This window comes from Capricornis sumatraensis, chromosome 21 (genome assembly GCF_032405125.1).
Source record: "Capricornis sumatraensis isolate serow.1 chromosome 21, serow.2, whole genome shotgun sequence".
NCBI classification, from domain to species: Eukaryota; Metazoa; Chordata; class Mammalia; order Artiodactyla; family Bovidae; genus Capricornis; species Capricornis sumatraensis.
Genome location: NC_091089.1, coordinates 38,348,520 through 38,371,097, shown reverse-complemented (window position 1 = coordinate 38,371,097; position 22,578 = coordinate 38,348,520). Strand labels below are relative to the sequence as shown.

At 47.9% G+C, this 22,578-nt stretch overlaps 1 protein-coding gene across 4 annotated transcripts in view; it reads left to right on the top strand.

The window, feature by feature from the left end:
- The first annotated feature begins 1,548 nt into the window (after positions 1-1,548).
- ENOSF1 (enolase superfamily member 1) overlaps positions 1,549-22,578 on the top strand; it is a 23,768-nt gene continuing 2,738 nt past the window's right edge. Inside the window, exons 1-14 of one of the 4 annotated variants that reach the window (XM_068993935.1) lie at positions 1,549-1,691; positions 4,551-4,659; positions 10,083-10,198; positions 12,633-12,719; positions 13,065-13,091; positions 14,433-14,505; positions 14,614-14,652; positions 15,059-15,141; positions 15,869-15,903; positions 18,331-18,418; positions 20,212-20,346; positions 21,016-21,057; positions 21,838-21,967; positions 22,214-22,313. In XM_068993935.1, coding sequence (XP_068850036.1) covers positions 1,608-1,691; positions 4,551-4,659; positions 10,083-10,198; positions 12,633-12,719; positions 13,065-13,091; positions 14,433-14,505; positions 14,614-14,652; positions 15,059-15,141; positions 15,869-15,903; positions 18,331-18,418; positions 20,212-20,346; positions 21,016-21,057; positions 21,838-21,967; positions 22,214-22,313 — 1,148 coding nt within the window. In that variant the 5' untranslated portion in view covers positions 1,549-1,607. Of the gene's footprint in view, positions 1,692-4,550; positions 4,660-10,082; positions 10,199-12,632; positions 12,720-13,064; positions 13,092-14,432; positions 14,506-14,613; positions 14,653-14,980; positions 15,142-15,868; positions 15,904-18,330; positions 18,419-20,211; positions 20,347-21,015; positions 21,058-21,837; positions 21,968-22,213; positions 22,314-22,578 lie in introns of all 4 variants that reach the window. The other 3 variants (XM_068993933.1, XM_068993936.1, XM_068993934.1) reach the window with 3 other exon arrangements.

Sequence of the window (22,578 nt, the reverse complement as noted above, 5' to 3'; positions counted from 1 at the left end):
TCACTCAGCCCAAAGAACCATTCTGAAGGAAAACGAGCATATATTCCAGCCAGACAACCCCACCCTAAAAATCAAGACAGCAAAAAATAGGGATGAACAAATAGTACAATTAAATGTTGATAAACATTGATCCATATGTAAAGTTAACTGTCTAAACTGCAGAGTGGGTAGGACAGGCCAGGGGGAAAGAAGGGCTATTTCCTATTAACATTCAAATTTCAGACTTCTCTTGGAAACCAGGAAGATGCGGCAGTCTGTGCTCTTAATTCCTACAGGGCCGCAATCGACTGGTGCTGCCTGGCTGTCCCTTTAGCTGCAGTCACTGCTGCTCACCTCACCCCTCTGCTTCCTGGTGCCCACCCAGCCTCTGTAGCATTTGAGTTAACCATCTTAGTCTTTAGCCAGAGGAATTCATCCGACAGGGTTCTATGTGTATGCATCCTTGAGCAGCAGAGGTGACCTGGAGGTCCCTGAAAACATCCCTGCCATACCCACAGGAACATTTATTAATGGAAATATATATCTGTATAGCACTGCTTCCCAAACAGTCATCAAAACAGTCCCTAGAAGTAGGAACTGAAAGGTGGCGTGCTGTAGGCAAAACAAGGGGTTAAGTGGACCATCCCTAAAATGGTATAAAAACGTGTGCGTGCACTGCGGTGTGTATGTTGGGGCGGGGGGGGGGGGGGCTGCCCATAGCCCTCACCATGTTGTCAGAGGGATCCCTATAGCTCTGAACCCCACAATTCGTGCCACCCAGAGGACAGCCTGGGGTTTGCAGCTAGTTGCTATGGCTAAGTTGCTTCAGTCGTGTCCGACTCTGTGCGACCCCACAGACAGCCCGCCAGGCTCCTCCGTCCCTGGGATTCTCCAGGCAAGAACACGAGTGGGTTGCCATTTCCTTGCAGCTAGTACTCAGCCATTTATCTAGCTGTGTGGCCTCGGGCAAGTCTCTTAAATTACTTAGTCTCTCTGAATCCCATTTCTTCAGTAAAATGGACAATACCTGCCTACCTTGCAGGGCTGGGTAGATAAGCGGTCCTCTATTTAAAGTTTTCTGCATCAGCAAGGATGTAATAAATGGTGACCCGCCTCTTAGTTTATCAGATGGCAAACAGACTGAGGTCATTTCAAGATTTTCTGGCCCAAGGCTATCCTTGCTGCGCCAGCCTTGACTGACTTCAGATTTGGAGCTGGTCCAAATCTACTGCGAGGCGATCGCACTCTGAACCTACCGGGTTTCTTCGTCTCGGGGCGCCGCTCCGGGTAAGGTCACATGACAGTTTCTAGTCTGGGCGGAGCAGGGTCCTGAGGGGAGGAGGGACGGGAGAGGGGAGGGGGCGGGGGTGGGTGGAGACCCCGAGAGAGTCCGCCTTGTGGAACAGTGCCCCCGTTGCGGGGCGGAAACTTGGAGCGGAAAACGTGAGTCAGGGGACCCTTAGCCGGGCCGGCCCCTCCAGTCCCAGCAAGTTTGACAATTTCCCCGAGTTCTCGAGCGCGGCCACGCCCCCTGGCTGCGCGGCCAATCCGCGCCGGCTCCGCGCCCCTCCCTCTCCGTGTGCCCCGCGTCCGGTCCAGCAAACTTGGTGGCACCCCAGCGCGTGGGCATGGTGCACGGCAGGGTCTCCCGGCTCTCGGTCCACGACGTGCGCTTCCCCACGTCACTCGGGGGCCACGGCTCAGACGCCATGGTAAGCACTGTCCTTCCCGGTGCCCTCCTGCCCCGCCGACGCTAGGGCCCCTTAGGCGCGGGGCACCCAGAGGGGGCCCTTTGGAAGGTTTCCCACCTTTGGAACCGTTGCTTTTGTAAGTGGAGTGAAGGTATCTAGAGACTCCCCATCCTCCTAGGTTTTTTTCTTTTTCTTATTGTTCCTTTGCTGGCATTTAGTATTTCCTGTTTTTAAGTTTATGATTCACATTCTGTTGGAAATGCGAATCGTATTTGCAAAACGATGTTGTTGGGGCGCCCCCAGAGAAGCACTAAAACACAGCAGGAGTTCCTCCACCGTGATGGAGCCCAGGAAACCCCCACACAGGGTGTTTCAGGTGGTGATCCCTGCCTCCCCCTACAACTTGCTGTGTGGCCAGGAGAAAGCCCTGACTCTCTGGACCTCTTGGGCCCATCTGTGAAAGGAAGGAGTCAGTCTGGCTGGAAAACCAGATGAACAAACTCACAGCAGCTGGGTCATGTGAAAGGGGCTCTCATGTTGTTGTTCATTGTTCAGTCGTGTCCAACTCTTTGCGACTCTATGGACTGCAGCATTCCAGACATCCCTCTCCTTCAAGATCTCCTGAAGTTTGCTCAAAGTCATGTCCATTGAGTCCATGATGCCATGAAGTTCCCGGAAAACATGAGTACAGAGGCTGTGTCACCGTGAAGAGTTAGGTAGATGTCAGCCTTTGGAGATGCAGTCAAGTGAGCCCTGAAAGGTGTTTTGTTCCCTGAGAGTGTTGGCAGGGCGCTGCACACCCACATCTGCGGTGGCTCCCAAACGTGAGTCCTGCCGCCTTGGATCCTCATTGCTCCTCCCCCCAACCCCACGCCCACTCACCACTGGCCACACTGGAAAAACAGAGTTGCCCCGTATGTAATGAATGTGGGAAGCCTCCCTGTTAGGGTAGTGGTTACCTGTTACTGGTGGGGAGTTGAGGCGGATTGGTACCCGAGGACTTCGATTCACACTGTAACGTTTGCCTCTTGAACGTGGAGGGCGCATTCCACGTCCTCTTTGTGCACCTGAAATGGCCTCTTGTTTAAAAGTGCTCAAGTGATTTAAAAGAATGTCCTTTGTTCTGAGATTAGGTTATTCCTGATTTTCAAAACCCTTGTGTCCTTTCTCATAAAATGTTATGAAGTGAAAGTCGCTCAGTCGTGTCTGACTCTGCAACCCCATGGGCTGTACTACTATCCATGAAATTCTCCAGGCCAGAATACTGGAGTGGGTAGCCTATCCCTTTCCCTCCTCCAGGGCATCTTCCCAACCCAGGGACTGAACCTAGGTCTCCTGCATTGCAGGCAGATTCTTTACCAGCCAAGCCACCAGGGAAGGCCAAGAATGCTGGAGTGGGTAGCCTATCACTTCTCCAGCAGATCTTTGAACCCAGAAATTGAACCAGGGTCTCCTGCATTGCAGGCGGATTCTCTACCAGTTGAGCTACCAGGGAAGCCCATATGATGTTATGGTAAATGACCAAAACCACCCATTGGGCTGTCCTTTGTGAATCTCCAAACATTCATTTGAAGTTATGCTGACATGTAAAATTTAAATACCTGATTTAGGGCAACTGCCTCTGCCCCTCTGTGGGATAACGGCTGTGGGGAAACCACACAATCTCTCCAGGCCTAGTTTTTCTAATCTGTAAAATGAGTATAGCAGGATCTGCTTTATCCATGTAAATGAGATGTGTGTAGACAGTCTGACACAGAGAAGGCTGTCAGTAGGTGTGGCTGTAATTACTGCTTTCCAATGAACTGAAACCTTGACTTTCCTCTTTGACTTTGTAAAGTGTTAAGGTTGCTGGCTTACTGTAGAATAAGAAATGGAATTTGTCTCTGGCCTGAATGGTTTAGGACATCTGGGTCAGGAGAGATTATATCTGACACCTGCATTGCAAGCTCATAAATACTTATGTATATTAGCTCCTAGAGATGCGGTGTGTCTTGTGTGCTCATTCCCAAGTGCCTCCATTTTCATTTTATTTATTTTGGGGGCCGCCCCATGGCATAGGGATCTTAGTTCCCTAACCAGGGTTCAAACTCATGCCCCCTGCAGTGGAAGTGCAGAGTCTTAACCACTGGACCACCAGGGAAGTCCCCCCAAGTGCCTTACTAGGAAGTCTGCATGGCAGTTCTCAGCAGTACGGCCATGACTTTCAGGATTGCCCCCATCCCACCCAGCCCCGCCACCCAGCCCTCATCACATGCTGGATTCAGCAATTCAGCTCCCTCAGCACTTGCCAGCACAGCAAGCCTTCCTGGTCACAAGTAGGATATTTTCACGAAGGAGCCCTGAAACTGTTCCCCATACTTGTTCTAGCAAAGGGTTCCAATGATTTCATGTGTGTGTTTGTGTGTGTTTGTGTGTATTAGGCACTCACTTGTGTCCAACTCTTTGCGACCCCATGGACTTAGCCCACCAGGCTCCTCTGTCCTTGGAATTGTTTCTTACCAGCCTTTTAAGAAATGTGGACCACTCAGGCCTTCGATGTTCCAGGCGCTCACCAAGGTTTCAGAGAGCCCAGATCCAGCCGAGCCTACCACCTCCCAGTGATAACTTTTTTCTTTTCCATTGTAGTTTATTACATAATACTAAACATAATTCCCTCTGCTATACAGAGATCATTATATAAGAGATATAAGACATTCCTGAGTCTTCCCTCTCACCCCAGGTCCCTCTGCCATCCTCCAGGAAGACATTCCTTCTGTCCATTCAGAGCTCCTGTGTTTGCTTTGGGGAGCTCTTACTGCATCTGCTCTTATGTGACATCATTACTGGGTTTATTTGGGGATTTCTCACGTTTGCGGGTTTGGGGGGTCATTTCCTCTGCAGCACACAGACCCTGACTACTCAGCAGCCTATGTTGTCTTGGAGACAGATGCGAAAGACGGACTCAAGGGCTATGGAATTACCTTCACTCTGGGAAGAGGCACTGAAGTTGGTGAGTTGGGCCTCTCTTGAGGCCCTAGGATGCCTTCATTTCACTAACATTCCAGTTCTGACCTCATTTGCCTCCATATGTTTGCCGTGAGTAAAAACAATGTTTGATGGTTTGCTTATTTCATTAGGATAAATTTTTTAAATAGCAGAATTTGGCTTCTCTCCTTGCGGTTATCCATAGAACTGCAGGCACATCTTTGAAGCTCAGCCCATCTCTCTGCCGAGCTAGGAGAACCTGAACTGGGTGAGCAGCTAAGGGGCTTGAGAGGGGAGACATGTGTTCATGGAACAAGGCTTATTGTTGTGCACACAGAGAGTCTACTTGCTTTTGTGAATCTTCCACACGGAGTTGGTTTCAAGTTTACTGCCCTTCTTTGCAGCAAAGGCCGTAGCTCCTGCCCGGTTTCAGAGCTCTCATTCGGGAAAAGCAGACAATGAAGGCTGCTTGTTGAGCCACAAGTCGGTCTGTCTTTTCTCAGAGCTGGATGAGGGCTCAGCCATTGTCTTGAGCCTCCACATTTTTGGAGACAAGGAAACAGACCCAGACAGCTGTTCAGCTAGTCCTGCAGAACATTTAAGTACAAATTATTTGCTTTTTTTTTTTAAAAGCATAATTTGGTTTATGCACGCACAAAGAACAAAATTCAATACGTACCAAAAGAAGACCTCTCTGCCAGATCAATTTCACTGAGTCCTTAGGGGCTGAAACAAGGAAATAGATTCTCTGACTTTGGTGACTTGACCCTCTCTCATGGATATTTGCACTGTCAGCACTCTCCTAGTTGTAGAACAGTCTTGACCCATTAATTGATTTTAATATCATCAAGCAGATAAAAGAGGTGTGTGTGTGTGGGACAAGGGAACCTTTCTTGAACGTTCTGTGGATGTCATTAGGCTGTCCCCACCCCTCCCAGGGTTGCTGTCCAGTCATCCATCAACCAGGCCTTGCATGGATTCCTCCTGTGTGCCCCCGTGTGTTACATGTTCTGCCAGGCACCGCAGGAATGACTTTACAAGGAGAGAGAGAAAGGGGACAGAGTCCCATGTACAAGGAACAGGAATGCATGAACTTGTCAGGGAGACAGGCGTACAAGAAACGATAGTGCAGTATGAGAAGGACCATTTGTTTTAAAGTGAGTATGAACTACACGGAAACTGTCCAGGAGGGTCAGGACAGCTTCAGAGCAACGGTGAGGTGTTGTGATGAGCCTTGCAGGGTAACCAGGAATTGGCCGGGCAGATGGAGGCACCTGGGCACTGATTCCCAGACTCCCACCCTCTAAGTCAGCCATTTACTGTCGATGTTTCTCCGGGCAGTGACCACTGACCCCCGCAGGCTGGAGAGCTACGTTTCAGCTTCTCCTGCAATTTGAATTCTCTGGTATAGGTTGAGACCTTTATGAAGCTCTAACCATGCAGGGCGGCCCCCAAAGTTTGTGCCAAACAGCAAGCTTACGAGACGCGTTCTGGAACAAGCCTTCGGAACCACTGTTAACAGCCAGGACTTGGAACTGTGCTCACTCGGGCCCGCCGTGAAGGGCCTGTGTTTGCTGGTACAGGTGTGCTGCTGAGTTCATGGGGTGGGGGCCTCCTGTACTCCTCCCCACCCCCACTGTCCCTATGGACACCTCCGGCAGGAGAAATCAATTCCCATCTCTCTGCCTGGAACAAATGGCTCTTTTGTGGTGACAGAGTTGGCTTCTGCCTGTTTCAGTCCACAGCATGACAGAACCATTTTAACTGTGACCTTGCTGCCTTTTTCAGGTGATTCACTGCCATCTCACTGAGCCATTACATGGTGTTTGAATTAAAGTTGAAAAAAATTCCATTAGCTCATCATGGTTCTTCTGCAGCCTTTATCAGCTTACTTAACTAATCATTCTTTTATAATCTAAGAAAACAGTGCTTGCATTACCATGAGGAGAGGGCCTTAATGTGTGAGGGGGGGAGAGGTTATGCTTGATTTTTTTTTTTTAAGTATAGATGAGACCAATATAGTTTTTGTATAGGAAAAGAAAAAGAGATGAAAAAAGCGGAATTTTTAAAGAGACTAAATAGCCATAAGGGTTCCTGGCAGCATGAGAGCTCAGACCCACGTTCTCTGTAGCCTTTCTGACTTGTCCCTCCTGGGCAGGAGGATCCCAGAGAGTTTTAGGCAGATGTAGTCACAGGAGAGAGCCCTGCCTTCAAGGCCCAAGTTTCTCCAGGCGGATTTCCCACTCATCTTTTCAGACTCCGGAATCAGGCTGACTCTGCGACCCCATGGACTGTAGCCCGCCAGGCTCCTCTGTCTGTGGGGTTTTCCAAGCAAGAATACTGGATTGGGTTGCCATTTCCTCCTCCAGGGGATCTTCTGGACCCAGCGATTGAACCTGTGTGTTCTGCATTGCAGGTGGTTTCTTTACCATCTGAGCCACCAGGGAAGCCTGGAGTTAGATCACCACAACCCAGTTTCTATGGAAGCCACCAAATTTTAGTAAACTTCTTTCAGTGGACTCAGTCTGAGGGAGGAGAATCCACATCCTCTCGATGAATGTATTAGTGTTGTTTGTGCTTCTGTTGGAGCCAAAAAAGATGGGCTCATCCTCAAGGTTCATTAAATGCATTTGCTCTGTGACACAAACCAGTCTGTTGTGTAACCCTCTCCTTAGTGAGACGGAGGTTTGATGTAGGTATTGATACAGGTCTCTCTGAGCCGCCAGCTTACTCTTCACATCTCTAATCCAAGAGCACCAATCACCAAGGGGTGAGGGGCGCTCTGTCTTCCCAGAGCTCCAGGGGGTAAATGTCTGAACTGGAATCATTCCGCATCCTAGTAACAAGAGGCCTAGAGAACACGGAAGGTGTGGGGATCAGCCCTAAATACTCAGTATGAGCACCACCTGAGGGCTGTGTCACGCAGGAGCCAAACGTATCCCGTGAACATGTTTAGATACTTTCAAAATTGCTGGGGTCCAGCACCGGTGGATCCAGGGTGATTCGAAGGTGGGGACAGAGTCGGCGTCTTTGGAAAAATACATATTTAATCACAGATATAGAGAGATTAGAAATGGATAGTGTAGTAGGAAGATTAGTGGAGAAAAAGAGGCTGAATAACTTGGATTACGTGGAATAGCATCCATGCTCCAGATGGGAATTCAGCCAGAAAAACGGGAGCAAGAAAGAAGCGACATGGGGGAATCAGTCTTTCCAGAAACTGATCCGATTTCTTTATTTTTGGGTTTGCTTATATACCTTTAGTTACACATAGGGATGAATATAGAGTCACGCGGGAGTCAGCAGTCCTGACCTTTATCAACATCAGGTGCTTCACATAAATGTATAAAAAAGGTACATCATCTTCTGGCCATGAGTGAGACCTGCTGACATTTTATGATCCTTTCTTTCTGATAACCAAAAAACTTATTTCTTCCAAGGGTGTTTTTTCTTAAACCAGGCACCACCCTCCAAATAAAGTTACATTCCTATAGGGTGAGGGTGTAGTGAGTTACAATCAAGAAAGGAATTTATTTAACCCAAGGTTAACATGATTAGTCTTAAAGGTTAATACTTATCTCTCCTATATGTTAGTTATATTCATTATAAGGGTAGGGAACATGGAGATTTAGCAGCAAACATCAGCCCAACAAATGAAAATCCTTTCATCATTGCTCCCCTTAAGATCTATTTAGTCTTAAGATATGATAAAGTTACATTTTTACATAGCAAGGACACAGTGATTTATAACAAAGTACAGTGATCTATTACAAAAGAGAAAATCCATTAACTCAAAAAGTCTAGTATTGCTAACATCAAAAACTACTATATTTCCTTTGCTATATTCCAAATACATTGATTAATACATTCCCAGGTGCCTAAGGATATGGAGGCCTGACGGCAATCATTGACTCAACAAGAAGAAAAAGCCCTATGCTAATTAAGACTCCCAAAATACTCCAAAACTCTCTGTGCTGTTTATGGTTAAGAGGTAGTAAACAATCATGTGCATAGTGGCAGGAGTATGGATAATCCTGTCACACAAGCTAGTCTGTCAGCAGAGAGGTTTGACCTGAGACATCCTTGTCCCACCCAGAGCAGGGAATTAGTAGCAATTATTGACACAACAAATGAAAAACCCTTCACCAATATAATTCCTAACCAACACACTATACTAATAATTTCTAACGCCCCAAAGGAATTTGCCTTTAGTAAGTCTAAAACATCTCGTGCCTCTCAGATTGGGAGGCTGTAAACAATCACATGTGGCCAGACGAACCTATACAGGCAGGCTAGATAACCTTCAGAGGAGTCCGTAAGCTGTCACGCCCAAGAATTTTTATTGCCTTGGAGCTGCACGTTTACTCCTCCTCCGAGAGAAATGGTTATGGGGGAGAGCCCCCCGTAAAGTCAGAGGTGTAGGTGAGAGCATAAAACAGACTCTGGTTTGGGGGTTAGATGCTCGGGAACGGGGGGTTTCCTGAGGCTTGATCATGCCTTTGCGTATGCCAAGCCTCCTTCCTCATGACCTTTGCCATGGGCGGAGTTCCTCATGCTGGCTCCTGGCACAAAATGTCTTTCTCCTAAGGTCTGTCTAAAGTAAAACTGTGTCTCTGAGACTACCCTGTGAAGTGATGTGAGAATTTTAATATTGAAGCAACGGCTATGCTAAACAACAAGTCAGTCAACATTTTTTATAATAAATTCATTGCTTTGAGGCTAAGTTGGCCATTTAAACATAGACTGAGAGTGTTTTATAGATTGAGCAAATGATAGAAGGGTCTTTGCAGAGGTTTTGTTTTGTTTTTTTTTTCTTACTGATTCTTCATCTGAAATAACACTACAAATTCTTATTTAAGTAGAATACCAAAAATAAGTAATTGATGGTAATGCTGACCCAAATGAAGGTTAACCTTCAAATTAGTTTAATGTTCATGAAGTTTTTTCATGTACTTTAACATTTTACATGTAAACATTAAACTAATTGCAAATTCACTTCATCTTTAATATAGTTATATTGTGAATTCAAGATATCTTCCATACTTTACAATGATGAAAAGACATTTCTAAAAATTCTATAAGTCAGTCTTCTTATTCCTTGGGAACAATTTAATAGCAAGATTTTGTTTTGCTGCTAACATATAGACAAAGTGAACAGGAAAATGATTTGGGAACATGCTTTAAACTTCCAGGTCTATGGTTCTTTTCATGTGGCAACCAATCAAAATGGATTTGCTCTATTCAGAAATTAAGCTCTGAATATAGGTGAACAACTATTCTGTTTATTAGTTATAACAACCACAGATGACATATTTGAGGCAATTTTTAAAGGCATGTACCTTTTATATTTAAAATTATCTTCATAAAATGCCCACTTTAGTTTGCAGTACTTGCGTGTCTTAATTTATTCACACCAACACTAAAGAAGAATTGTATCCTCTTTCACAGTTGTCTGTGCTGTGAATGCTCTGGCCCCCCACGTGCTGAACAAGGACCTTGGCGACATTGTTGGGGATTTCAGAGGTTTCTACAGGCAGCTCACGAGTGATGGGCAGCTCAGATGGGTAAGGTGTCTTGCTTTGCGAAACTATTCTGTAAATAACATTCCTGAAGTCTCAAGTCCTTGGATTGTAACAACTGTGAAAATAGAGACAGGTTTAAGATATTAAGGTAAACATCTTAGTCAGACGAATTAGGGCTTGAACCAGGTGGACGGTCAGTATTTTAAGGTAATCTAGTCCTTTCTGTGAGACTTGACTCTGGATATACTTGGATCCCAAGAGCTATCACTGCCCTTCCAGACCTCATCTCTGCTCTCTGAATGGAAAGAAATGGTCTAGACTCCCTAGAAGAGAAAGTGCCAAATGGGAACCTTTTAGAGAGAAATAATAGGAGAAGTGAAGTTGTGGGAGGCAGTTATTAAGGACAGAAATGTTAAGAGAAGAGCAAAAGTTAAGGAGAGAGACACCAGAGCGCCTTTATGTGTGTAGGACTGTATTTGAACCTTAAGTTCAAAGCATGAAAAAAGTGAGATTCTAGAGATAGAATTTTATCACAGTTAGATCAGGGCTTTCCTGCTGGCTCAGTAGTAAAGAATCTGCCTGCAATGCAAGAGACGTGGGTTCAATCCCAGCTCAGGAATATCCCTTGGAGAAAGGAATGACAACCCACTCCTATATTCTTGCCTGGAGAATCCCATGGACAGAGGAGTCTGGCAGGCTACAGTCCATGGGGTCACTAAGAATCAGATATGACTGAGCGACTAACACTTTCACTTTTTCAAGGTCAGTCCAGTAGCTGACACCTTGCCTGTGTCTCCTGACATCAGCTCTGTCTTCTTCTAACTGTTCAGTCTCCTGAGCACAGAGAAAGGCACCTTGTCCACATTGCCTCAGATTTCATTCTTAACTTCTGCAAACTGAGTGAAACTTGCTTTGAAAGCATCCCCTGGAAGGAGTTCCCATTGGTTGAATCTGAAGCGATTCAATAAAGGTGGTATTTAACTGTGTCATAAATATTTAACTGTTGGCATTTTACTTGTTTTCCATATTTCTGAATTTTGGTGCTTGGAATAGAGACTCTTACTATATCCTTTGCTTTAAGAAAAAAACAATGCGGTAGTCATGGCTGATAAGTCACTGAATAACCTAAGAGTCCCTGAGTCCATTCAGATAGCAAACACAACAAAGGAAAGCTTGTCATTACCACACAATACAAACTAATATAACGGGAATGGCAACGTTAGAAAACCACCATGTTGCAAGCACCATGGCGGTAACTGCTTGAGGCAGGAACAACCAGTGGATGCTAAAACTTAGGGGCAGTGTTAATCTCCTTACTTCGAAAGGGAAATGGTGACCACACAGTGGAGAAGCCTAAAGGATACTAAGTTGCCCTAGCACTAAAAGATAATATGTGCGTGCTCAGTCCTAGCCGACTGAGTCCCCGTGGACTGTAGCCCGCCAGGCTCCCCTGTCCACGGGATTTCCCAGTCAAGGATACTGGAGTGGGTTGCCATTTCCTTCTCCAGGGGATCTTCCTGACCCAGGGGTGAAACCTGCATCTCCTGCATTGACGGGTGGTTTCTGTATCATCTGGGCCACTAGTGAAGCCCTAAACAATAACAGCCCTGATAACAGCAACCAGAATGCAGTGGCAGCACCGCAGTCCAATCACAATGGGGCTGCAGACAGCCCAGCTGGAGGAACACTGTCCTTGAAAATCCTGATAATTATTTTTTTAGAAAAGAAAATTTGCTCCAGATAAAAAGAGACTAAAGTGACATGTCAGCTAAATGCCATTTGTGAATAACAGAAAGCACACTATTGAGACCGTTGGTGCAATTTGATTATGGACTGTCTTCATAGATGATAGTGTTCTATCAATATTATATTCCCTGAATTTGATCATTGCACTGTGGCTGTGTGAGAGAATGTCCTTGCTTTTAGGAACTATACTCTGAAGTATTTAGGATTAAGGGGGCATGGGATCTACAACTTACTCTCAAGTGACTCAGTAAAATAAATTTTCCTTATGTATTATATTTTATTTACCTGTGTATATATATGTGTGTTTGTGCATGTATATATATGTAAATACAAAGAGAGAGGAAATATACAGGAGTTTTTTGTACTATTCTTGCAGATCTTCTATAGGTAAGAAACTACTGGAGAAGAACTTAACCTCCAAGTGAGTTTCCATTCAGTTCAGTCGCTCAGTCGTGTCCAACTCTTTGCGACCCCATGAGCGCAGCACGCCAGGCCTCCCTGTCCGTCACCAACTCCCAGAGTTCACTCAAACTCATGTCCATTGAGTTGGTGATGCCATCCAGCCATCTCATCCTCTGTCGTCCCCTTCTTCTCCCTCCTTCAATCTTTCCCAGCATTAGGGCAGAGCTTCCATTGCTGCCTTTTAATTCATGAAGTGTGTCCCTGGCTAGGAGACCTAAAGATCCTTTTCTTTCCTCAGAAGTGCTGGTGTGTTTTGTTTCCTAACCAGATCGGTCCTGAGAAGGGTGTGGTGCATCTGGCCACGGCGGCCGTGCTCAACGCTGTGTGGGACCTGTGGGCCAAGCAGGAGGGGAAGGTAATCCTCCAGCAGCATCTCTGACCCCATGGAACATAGAGCACACAACAGAGGAACACAACTCCCTCTGCGAGCAAAGGCATGTACAGCAGGCTCCCAGGGGATGTAAGGAGAGCTGTTCAATTGTTTGTCTGCCCAGAGGGATACTGGCAGCAGTTGCGACATCATCGGAGTAGGTTAGAAAGGGCTGAGAAAAGCAGGCCGCAGAGGTGAGGGCCAGCTGGAGCCAGCGGGTTGGGGCGCCGGCAGGCATTGGTCTGATGGGGGAATTTGCCTCTAGCGCGTTTATTGTCAGAAAGCACATGCGTGCCTCACACGTTTTACAAATCTTTTCTTTTCTTCAAGCCTCTGTGGAAGTTACTTGTTGACATGGTAAGTAAATTCTTTAATACTCTGTTTTCCGTAAATGAAATGGATCTCATGGATTCCACGCCTTTCGATTATCAATGGATACATTCAGCATTGTCTCTGGATTAGTCACTGTGCTGCTGATCAGGCAGTACGCAGTCGGGTCCAGTATTGCTTCTCTGGTGTTTGAGGTGGCAGAGAGCTGTGCTCACATGGGCAGGGGTGTCTGCTGGGTCCCACCTCCCCCACTCTGGTGCTTCCTTCCACATGTGATACAAATTCTCAGGCTTGTTTCATGACTATGCAAAGGGGATAATCCTAACTTCTCTAGAAACTCCACAGAATTGGTTCAAAGACTAGTTGAGAAAAGTGCTTCAAACTCTGAAGACCAAAGTGTTACTACTAAGATATTACCTAGTCGCTTTGACATCAAAAGCAAATGGCAGATCAGACCCTTGAGGAAGGAGCCCAGGGTGAATTCTAAGGATAGGCCTCTGCCCTTTCCTTTCTCCCTGACATGTTGATACCAGGGACAAGCATCTCACTGCCCAGGAGGAGGAAACTGGGCAGGTTAAAGGGAGTGAACATCAGACCCAGGCAGACCTGGCTTTCAATCCAGGCTCCACCACTTGCTGGCTGTGTGACCTTCAGCATGCCACTTAACCTCTCTGAGCTTCAGCCACCTGGGGGCAATGTCTTGGATGGTCACTGAAAATCTGGTGGTTAACAAAGGCCCTGGTTATTATTTGGCCTGATAATTAAGGAGAGGCAAAGAACCGTGGCCTTGAAGATTGTTGAGGAAAGTGGAAACGAAAGGCTGTCACATCATTTCTGACATGGTTGCAGGTGGCATGGGGGCATCACCGGAAGGAAAGGGCATGGACCTCGTGGGCCACCTGCAGGCTCTAGGCTGGCCTCTCCAGGGAGGTGCCAGAGGTGGCCCCCAGAATTGAATGATCTGACGACCCCTAGGAGGTAACTGAGATTGCCCTGCTGTGGAGTTTTCATTCTTTTGGATCCTGTTCCCTATTTCAAAGCCAGTGGTCTTAAAAGAAGCAGAATCTCCACGTTCAAAGGGCTTTGATGACACTGAAGGGTCACAGTGGCATAGGTACTGTTGGTCATGGTACAAGCTGCTTCCCAACAGACTGACTTAGATTGGTCGGGGGAGGTCTCAGCCAGAGGCCCAGCTGAGAGTGTGGACCTCTCCAGAGAGGGCAGAGCCCCGAGGGCAGGGTAGGAGGAGGGGGCCCAAAGGTCCTTTCCTGGACAGAATGAGCCCAGGCCCAGGGTAAGCAGATTCTTAGAACCGAGATCCACTTGTGGACTGACGTGGGCCTTTCCATCCTGCCATCTCGCCGCCAGGACCCCCAGACGCTGGTGTCCTGCATCGATTTCAGGTACATCACTGACGTCCTGACAGAGGAGGAGGCCTGCGGTGAGTCGTCCCCACACACCGGGAGCTTCCTGGTCCATTCTGACCTGGCAGCCGCCAGGCCCAGAGCCTTGTTGTCTAAAAGAGAATGACACTTTTTATTTTTTCCAGAAATTCTGCGGCAAAGTCAGGTCGGGAAAAAAGAGCGAGGTGGGTTGTGAGGAAATTCCCTTGTTATGTTTCTCTGGTTGTGCGCCTCTGCAGGTCCCTGTCCTTGGGGGCTCACATCACGTGCCCCCCTCCATCCCCCACACACAGGTGGTTGGGTACGGATGCAGCAGCCTCCAGGGGTGACCTCTTAGGCCAGGGTTCACCTCGGCCACTGCCAGGAGCAGGGCTGGCTTTAGAGTCACATTGCACGGCAGGGGAAGGCTTGGCCAGCGGGGCCTCCCAGAGGGTAACCGGGCCCCAATGTGTCATCCTCGGGGCTGGGGGATGAGGATGAGCAGGGCAGGCAGAATAGCTGGATTCTCCACAGGAGCACTTCAGCCACAGATGATTCTAAAGCTGGAGGTCCCACGGGTGCAAACTGTTGAAGATGGTTTTGTTTCTGCAGAGGAGCAAATGCTGGCACACGGCTACCCCGCCTACACCACGTCGTGCGCCTGGCTGGGCTACCCTGATGCCACGCTGAAGCAGGTGGGCTGCGGAACCAGCTTCTGTAGACAGCAGATGTGACATTTTCCTCTTGGCCTTCCTGAAGCATTGTGGGTTCCAGGCTTCATCCTGGATACGTGGACACATTCCACATAAAAGGGGAGCTGTTTCCCTTGTGGACGCAGGGCTCTGTAGCCCGGCGAGCCCGCCTCGGCTCTGGAGGCAGCGGTGTGACCTTGTATAACATGACCCCTGACCATGCTCTGCCTTGGTTTCCTCACTACAAGGTGGGAAATGATAGCTGTCCCAGGGGTAGTTTTGAGGATTCTGATGAACGCTGCCCTGTGTGATGCTCACAGACCAGAGGTGGCCCGTGGCTGCATCACTCCCCTTTCTCATCGCCCTGTGCTCACCGGCAGCTGACAGAGAAGGGGGACTAGCTTCTGGCTGTTACTCTTTCACCAGCTCGGGCTGTGGATGCTGCTGCAGACTATCGCAGCTTTAAAAAGAGGGACAGAGATGCTCCACTCCCCCCACCAGGGATGTTGTGACAATGAGTGAAGTGGTTCCCATAGAGATGAAGCAGGAAAGTCACCAAACAGCCTTGCTCTGTTGGCTAAGCTGTTTGTGCTCTGAATTTCAACAACACATGGTTGTTCTTCTGGTTCACGGTGCGGCCGTAGCGTTTGTGAAGCCGAGTCAGAGATGACTGAGGTGCTGCTGAGACCAGGGAGGGTGTGTGGTGATGGCTCTGCTCCTTTTCCCACAGCTCTGCAGCGAGGCACTCAAGGACGGCTGGACCAGGTAACTCATTTGAGTGATTGTGAACTTGACTCTGCAGTTGGCAAGTGAGGCCAGGAGAGGAGCCAGGAGCCAAGGGAACCAGGGAGGTCAGGATTCGCCAGGAGCAGCCTGGCATGTTGGGACCCAGAAGTTTCATCTGAGGCCCTGTGTCCAAAGATATGAGCCTAGTTAGAATCCTGGAACATCAGTCAAAAAAGATCATTGATTTCCAGCTTTATCCAGACAAGTCTAGTTAGAATCCTGGCATATCAGAGTGAAATGAGATCATTGATTTCAAGCATCCATCCAGAATAGAAAGCCACTCTTTACTGCAGTACCAAGCGTTGATTCAGCTTCTATGTGAAAACATCCAGACGCATGGAGCTTGGTAGGGAGTCTGTGTGTAATTTAAGGGCTCTGAGTGTTAGAAGAGCTTTGATGTAATGAACCCTGGACTCCCCTATACCTTCCAACCACTCGTCCCAATGATTCTCCTGGGAATTCTCCCAAGAGCCAAGCTCCTCCTCTTCCCCAGGCCACCTCCTCTCCAGCCTACCCCTCTGCACTTCTCGTCTGTCCTGCTGTGTGGTTACGGACCCCTGGGCATCCTGGGGTTTCCTCTGGGTTAGCTGTGGCTGTCCATGGCTACTGCGAGTCCATACATCCGGCTCATGGTGGACGGTGTGCCTGTCACTTGGATTTCTGCATGAGCCTGGCCACCTGCCTCCTGCTGCTCCGAGAGTGGTCTGTGGAGCAGGAGTGCCAGCCAGCCCTGCTGCAGCTGTGGTAGATTAAGAGAATTATTTGTGTAGGTTGCTTGATGAATGATAAGGACTAAAAAGTCTCCAATTAACTTAAAATGCAGAATCTTGAGCCTTACCCAGACCTGCTACATCAAAATCTGTATTTTTTGTGACTTTAAAAAAAAAAGTTTTCATTGGAGTATAGCTGGTTTACAAAATTGTTAGTTTCAGGTGTACAGCAAAATGAATCAGTTACACATGCATCCACTTTTGGGGGGGTTCTTTTCCTATATAGACCATTACAGAATATTGAGTAGAGTTCCCTGTGCTATACAGGAGGCCCTTATTAGTTATCTGTTTTATAAATAGTAGTGTGTATCTGTCAGTCCCTATCTCCCAGTTTATCCCTCCCCCACCCCCTGGTAACCGTGTTTTTCCTACATCCATGACTCGACTTCTGTTGTATAAATAAGTTCATTTGTAACTCTTTTAGATTCCACTTAGCACTCTTGCCTGGAAAATCCCATGGACAGAGGAGCCTGATAGGTGACAGTCCATGGGGTCGCAAAGAGTCGGACACGACTGAGCGACTTCACTTTCACTTTATAAGTGATATATTTTTTGTCTGACTTCACTCAGTGTAACAATCTCTAGGTGCATCCCTGAGGCTTCAAATGGTAATTTTTCATTCTTTTTAGTGGCTGGGTAATACTCCATTGTATGCATGTACCAAAAATCTGCATTTTGACAAGATCACTGGGTGATTTGCATGCTCAGGAAACATTGAGAGGCACTGAATTCCTGTTGGCTCCTCAGCTAAGTAAAGGGCTAGGGAAGTGAAAACTTGATGGAGGCAACATGGAGCACTGGAAAGACACTTGGGATGTGGTGGATTTGGAATCAACATTGTGCTTTTTCCCCATTCCTTGTGAGTACCTGCTGTGTGATCATGGGGAAATTGCTCATCCTCTCTGAACCTTGTTTTCGCTCTAAACCAGGATAGTAGATGTCATGGTTCTCCTCAAAGTTGCTGTTTCTGAAAAGGACCAGCACGGCTGGGGTTGGCAGCAGGTGCTCGTAAGTGCTGGCACCTTTCCTCCCTCTGAGTAGCTGGGAGAGGCTGGAGAGGGGTCAGAGAAGGCCCAGGAGAGATCTCCTAGGCCTCTGAGCTCAGAGTCCTCCTGAGGCTTCCACCCAGGATGGAAACGTCGTCTTCAGTGGTGCTGAGCGCAGAGGATGTAAGGGGCTTTTTGTCAGCACACAGGGTGGGTGTAATGGAATGTAGGGAACCTCAGGCCATCCAGGCTCCAGAGCAGCAGGCTAATGCCTGCCTGCAGGACAGAAACTAGTGAGCGGGGGGCGAGGAATATGGCTCACCTGCCAGGTCTGACCACACCTCTTTTGTTCTTAATTCCCTTCTGTGGCACAGCAAAACCCAGCATGTTATTCAAGTTCTAGGGCCTCTGTCCACTCCTGGACTTGAGGTCAGCAGGTCATTTAGAGTTACTGTCCTGATACTGAGTAAAGAGAGATGCTTACAGGGTTATTTTTGAGTGGCTTGTCTGAACACTGACTGGGAAAGGGCAAGAGTTTACTGGAAGACAGGACCTGTAAATTACTGAAACAGTCACTTCTGCAGAAAATCCAAATGTCTTCACTGAGTCAGTGAACAGATCTAAATTATGAGATGAAATTTATGTTACAGGTTTAAGGTAAAAGTTGGTGCCGATCTCCAGGATGACATCCGTAGATGCCGACTCATCAGGAACATGATTGGGCCTGAGAAGACACTGGTAAGTACCCTCCCCGGCCGCTGAGAAGCAAGCAGCCTCTTACGAGGCCTCTGCTGTGTCGCTGCTGTCATGTCCAGCTCTTTGCAACCCCATGGATTGTAGCCCACCAGGCTCCTCCGTCCATGGGATTCTCTAGGCAAGATTACTGGAGTGGGTTGCCATTTCCTTCTCCAGGGGATCTTCCCAACCCAGGGGTCTAACCCATCTCTCTTACGTTTCCTGCATTGGCAGGCGGTTTCTTTACCACTAGCGCCACCTGGGAAGCCTCTGGCTAGGGCCAAAACACAAGCTGCTTCAAGCAAGGATTAAAGAACATTGGGAATTTTTAACACTGTATGTCAGAGGTACAGCTTTGCGGTCTCAGAGTAGGCAAATCTTAAAAAAAGCTGAAAACGAACAAACACAAGTGAGAGGGTGGATAGTTTTTAACTGTTTTATTCTGCAGAACCATTCAATAAGATAAATTTAGAGATTGTTCCTTTGTGCTAGTGTGGCTGTGCCTGAACAAACAGCTCTCCCATTGGTGCCCCAGTGTGTCAATCATTTAATCCCCCTTCTTAACAAATCCGCCCAGCTGCCTTTGGGTAGGTGGGTTTCTAGGAGCCACTGCTCAAGAATCTGGAACTTTGGGTGTGATAAATGTAAGGATCAGCCACTCCTGTGTATTTTTATGTTTCTTATTACATCTAAAATATTTTCCTAAAAGAATGTCACAATACAATAGTTTTAAATTGTTTTGGAAGCATGTTTCATATATTGAAATAAAAGTTTGAGTCCTTGACCTAGGATCAAAAGCCCCATTATTTGTATATGAATTAACACCACTTTTGTCTTCTGAGGTCATCCTCATCTAAATAATTTATGACACAGATCGATTCTGGGTGTACCACTCAGCATGTTCTACCAGAGAAATCCGTCTCTGGGTCTGACTTGGCCAAGCGTGATGATGTCGGGGACGGAGAGGCCCTTTCTTACCTCTGCACACTCAGCACCTGCCTTCCAGAGGCCCAGACTTGAAATCATCATTTACTTGACTTATTGCAAGTTACTCCTTTGCATGTCAGCTTTCCTGTCTGTAGGATGGGTTAATATGAACTGCCCCGTAAGAGTTATTATGACATTAAATGGGACAGGATCCGTAAAATGCCTGGTACAGTAGGTGCTTAATTAATGATACAGTTGGGGTTATTTATTATCGTGCCAACCAGAGTAGACAATAGCCAATAAGAGACCATTGAGAACAAACAGCATTAACTGTGAGTGATTCAGAATGTGATGAAACAGTTCCTACAAACTATGGACCTTGCAAGACAAATGTATTTTGGTGGTTTCTAAATGCAGGCTGGGCTTCCCAGGTGGCAAAGTGGTAAAGAAAATGCTTGCCAATGCAGGAGACACGGGTTCAGTCCTTGGCTCAGGAAGATCCCCTGGAGGAAATGGCAACGCACTCCTGTATTCTTGCCCAGGAAATCCCATGGACAGAGGAGCCTGGTCGGCTACATGGGGTCACAGAGTCAGACACGACTGAGCATACAGGCACAAATACAGATCAGGCTGGAGCTTCAGAGCCAGCCAGCACTTCTGGGCCCAGCCCAGGGCACTTCTGGATCCCACAGCAGCTCCCTGTCAGGCTCATCTCAGCTGCCCCCTTTGATCAGTTACATGCTGAGCCCCACAGTCGTGGCGCTGAGTGACCGTGAGCAACAGACAGCACTTCCTCACTGGAGGCACAGCCCTGCAGCAGGGTCAGCAGTGGGCAGGCCTCCCCTCGAAGGGTCTCTCTCCCCTTTCAGATGATGGACGCCAACCAGCGCTGGGACGTGCCTGAGGCCGTGGAGTGGATGACAAAGCTGGCCGAGTTCAAGCCACTGTGGATCGAGGAGCCCACCTCCCCTGACGACATTCTGGGACACGCTGCCATTTCCAAGGTAGAGAAACTGCTGCTGCCAGAGCGGTGGTCTCAGACCCTAGGATTCCTGGGCTTGTTCCCTCTCGCACTGCTCTTTATCCTAGAGAGAGCAATCACTAAAAGCTGAAAGGCTACCAGCAACCCAGAGGTCACCAGACCTGATTCCTGTACTTTGTAAACACAGAAATGACTGATGTTCAGATCTTTGACTCACCCAGACTGAAACAAAGTGGAGGTTTGCTAAGGTCAAGGTCAGGTGGACCCATAGAAGGCTGCCTCTCAGTTTCCCCTAGAGTCCTTGAACCAGGGCAGATCCACCCAAACTGGGGGCCCTCTTGGCTTCTCTCCCCTTCAGGTGTCAGAACTCAGTACATGAGAATGTGAGAAACATCCTGTGTCTCAGAGAGTCTCCCATTAGCTAGGTTCACAGCACTGACTATGAAGCCAGAGGGGGTCACTTATAAAGGAGTCGGGGGGAGGAACAAGCTGTGGGATGTGAACCTGTGATGCCATCAGACCCAGGAGGTCCAGTGCCCCCCTTTTGCGGCACCTGAAACTTCACATAGCTCCAAAGCAGGGCTCTTTCCTTTTTACAGCTCTAAATAGCTGAACTGCCAAAAAATATTTTCAAACATTAGGAGTCAGTTCAAAAGCAGTAAAGTGACATCAGATTGCCTTGTATTCACAGGCACTGGCCCCCTTGGGCATCGGTGTGGCCACAGGAGAACAGGTAGGAGACATCTCCTTGGGGTGGCACACACTGGCACTGCTTGTGGACACTGCCCACGAGGCTACACCACCTGTGTTCTGTGATGGGAGGTTTTTTTCATCTAAGAAATGGGGTTACTTTACAGCAAGACATGGTCAAGAGTTTGTAGATTCTTCTACAGTTCCTGTGACTCAAGTCACTGATCTTTTTCAAAGCATCTCATTGGAATTTACAAGGCAGCAATTTAAAGCTGCAAGGGGTATAATAGGCACCGTCTAAGAAAATCAGCCTCGAAACTACTTAAACACACCGCGTTACCTCTGTGCTAGTCAACAAACACAAGCGCCTGCCAAAACCCGCGGCAGACTGCCCACGAGCAGCGCTGTGTGAGGAGCGGGTTCTCGGCGCTCCTCGCCAAGGGAGCAGCGCCCTTCCGCCCTGTGTCTGTTCGTCGCCCGGGTAACCTGCTCACCGCGGTCCCCGTATCTCATCCCGATGCTGCTTCTCCCACTCACCACTGCCTGCGGTGGTCACGCCCTGATAGATGGTCTTTTATGCAACACACAAGAGACAGACACACACACATACTTACTTCTGCCAGCAGACTTGTAATGAAGTGAGCAGGAGGTCCCCTCCTGCCTGTCAGGGCTCGCCTCACACCCACTGAGGATGAAGAATGCATACAGTCCAGGCTCCCAGGAGGCCACTGTTGAGTGACTTGGAGTGTGTGTGGTGCCAGGATCATAGACCCTGAAGGCGAGGGCTGACTCTCCTGTTGGTGTGTTTTAATTCTCTTTCCAGTGCCACAATAGAGTGATATTTAAGCAACTCCTACAGGCGAAAGCCCTGAAGTTTCTGCAGATCGACAGCTGCAGGCTGGGAAGTGTCAACGAGAACCTCTCGGTGTTGCTGATGGCCAAGAAGTTTGAAAGTAAGGGTGCCATGGGGCTGCGGACCAGGCATCATCTCCCCACACATCACATACCCTGCTTCCCTCTGGAGTTGCCATGCTGACTTTTTTCTAACTCAAGCTTAATCAGAGAATCTTTGATGATTTTCGGTCCTAAATATTAATGATATAATCACCTGCAGACACTAAGAAAAGCCACAGATCCCCCCTTCACACCTCCCCCTCTACCCTCCTTGGCACTCAGCGGCAACCTGTCTACACTTCTAGTTCCTGTGTGCCCGCATGCCGGGGGAGTTGGCCTCTGTGAACTGGTGCAGCATCTGATCATATTTGACTTCATATCTGTCTCTGCAAGCCTCCAAGACAGGTCAGTGATGTGGCGTTACCATCAGTATTGCCTCTTAGTCCAGAGAGAACCCTGGCCACTTGGCACATCCTAGAACTCAGTTTAGAGACCCACCACTAAATAGTCTTGTTTCTTTTAGAGGGTGGTTTCCTGGTAGCTGTTTTCTAGGTATATAAGTTGGGGGGAGAGGAGGGGAGTTGCAACCAAATGCAAACCCGAAACCCAGCTCCTGTTTCTGACTTTCTAAAGCCTCGCTTTGTCTAGTCTCATCATCATCTGGCTGCAT